Source organism: Mus caroli, chromosome 17 (genome assembly GCF_900094665.2).
Source record: "Mus caroli chromosome 17, CAROLI_EIJ_v1.1, whole genome shotgun sequence".
Taxonomy (NCBI): domain Eukaryota; kingdom Metazoa; phylum Chordata; class Mammalia; order Rodentia; family Muridae; genus Mus; species Mus caroli.
In genome coordinates this window covers 74,589,593-74,591,870 of record NC_034586.1, presented here as the reverse complement: position 1 = coordinate 74,591,870, position 2,278 = coordinate 74,589,593, and the positions used below count along the sequence as shown (strand labels likewise).

Below are 2,278 nucleotides of genomic sequence, written 5' to 3'. Positions count from 1 at the left end.
TAACCACAGCTAATTCTTCAACCCCCAACTAACCAAAACCACAGAATCTTCACAATCAAAATAGCAATGGCCCTGATAAAAGTCTTAATCTTCCCTCTGAAATTTCACAAGCCAGGCTTCCATCATTTGAACTGTTCTCAACATTATCTTCCANGTTCCTACAGAACATCCCACAGAGCTCTTAACACCCAAGGCCTCTTCTAGCCCAAAGTTCCAAAGTCCTTCCACAGACCTCCCCAAAACATGGTCAGGTTGTCACAGGAATACCCCACTATGCTGGTACCAATTTTTCTTAGCCATACCAAGTCCTGCCTGATGGCTTTGCTCATGTCCTTCCCTGGAAGAGCTTCTGATGTCCCCTTTGGTCCTGATTCCTTTACTTAGCCTTTTCGAATCACTCTGCCGCTGCCCTTTCCTGCTCAAGGCAGAAGAGCCTTGTCTAGGTGGAACTTGACTGGCTGTGTATTCCACCCGTCTCATACATCATGAATGAGGAATACTTCCAAACAGTCTCTTGGAAAATAAGTATCCTTGTTTATAGCTGCTTGCTGAATCTAGTTAAAATTAAGTGGACTTCAAAACATAGGAGTTCTTCTGTTTGCCTTGCATTCATGAGCTTAATAATTTGATATTCAAGTCCACTCATTTCTAATATTTCTCTGTAGCAATATATGAAAGTGTTCCTGAAAGTTAGAACATTTTTAGGATGTTATGTTCCAAAAGATAAATTATGACCAGGATGGATGACACATACTTGAAATCCNGACATTTGCGAACTGAGGGAGGAAGATTATAAGCTTGAGGCCGGCCTGATCCACACAGCTAGATTGCATCTCAAAAACATTCTAATTTTCGTTTTTATCCAGTATTCCTTCACTTCAGTGTTAGTTGTACATAGAAATGAACAAGCAATTAANTTCTTACACATAACTCACTTAAAACCTATNACAACAGGCTGNGTGAGAACAGGGTCAAGAATGCCTTTGCCTTTTTCTGTAAAAGCAGATATGGAAGGAATTTGCAAAATGTGTAAGAAAGCGTCACCAAACCTTCCTGCTGAGGATATGCTTAGGATATGTTAGGATATGTTTCTTAGGATATGCTGAGGATATGCTTAGGATATGTTAGGATATGTTTCTTAGGATATGCTTAGGATATGCTAATGTTTATTAAAATCTGTTACGCATGTTAGCATATTCTGAAGTAGTCAACCTGGGGAAGAGAATAAGCCATGAAGCACTTACTCCACACGCTATATATAATTAATGATATATAATTTATAATAAATTAAATATACTATAGCTATTATATATTTGATATAGTTACTCTACTAAGTTACAATGCCAGTAAATGAGAAGTTTGAGTATTCCTCCCAGGCCCTCCTCAAAGTGCNTTACGAGTTCTGGAATGTACTTCCTAACTCGTCTGCCAGCTTTCCTGCATCTGCTCTGGCTGGGTTGTGTGTCACGAAGTGGTCTTTTCTTGAGGTCTTTTCCATTTACAGAGAAGGTCTTTCTCTGGGTGTAGTTCATCCTGATCTGAGATCCTTTCATGAACATTTTTTTAAAAACTGATAATGCTGCTTCCTCGCACCTCAGAAAAGAGTAGAAAGACATGTTTGCAGGTGTCTCCCAAAGGACAATGTTTACACGGCAGAGCCATTCTTACATGAATCCTCTAGGAGTTCAATTCATACCATGTTAGAATCTTAAGCCGTAAGCCTCATCAGTCGGGGCATAGTGGGTTTTAGAGAGAGGGCTTCCTCTGGTCTCTGTATCTTAACTTGGTACCAGAGGGATCAGCCCTGGCCGAAACCTCAGAGCAGTCCTCTGCTCCCTGGATGAAGGTGACACTTCTTCCCTATCTCTTAACCTTAACACTGTATCTGACTAAACAAGGAGAGCGTCACACATTGTGTTTTCTTTTTAATAAAAAGCAATCTGATATTATTCCTTGTCTCATCCAGCTTAGCTGTTTACACAGCTTCAGCCTCCTGTTTCTCAGAGTTGGGTTGCAGCTGCTGTTCTGAGGTAGCGAGAGCTACGCCATTCATCTGTGAATATGGACCTGTGGACTTCAGTTTAGCTTGGGAATGATTGTCTCTCCACGTCAATCACAAACCAATCTGCTGCTTCCGTGACTGACTTTAGGTTCACATCAGCTGACTGAACTTGGATCTCATTGCTAAGTTTTGCACAGGGCTCCTCAGAAAGCTCCTTTTGGCCTTTCCTGGGCTTCCCACCTTATCCCTCTCTCCTTACCTAGGCCCTCTCATAGG

At 41.3% G+C, this 2,278-nt stretch overlaps 1 protein-coding gene across 1 annotated transcript in view; it reads left to right on the top strand.

The window, feature by feature from the left end:
- Positions 1 to 2,278, top strand: part of Eif2ak2 (eukaryotic translation initiation factor 2 alpha kinase 2) — a 28,244-nt gene that overhangs the window by 20,697 nt on the left and 5,269 nt on the right. Inside the window, exons 13-14 of the mRNA XM_029470917.1 lie at positions 385 to 473; positions 1,967 to 2,030. Of these exons, the coding sequence (XP_029326777.1) occupies positions 385 to 473; positions 1,967 to 2,030 (153 nt within the window). The remainder of the gene's footprint in view (positions 1 to 384; positions 474 to 1,966; positions 2,031 to 2,278) is intronic.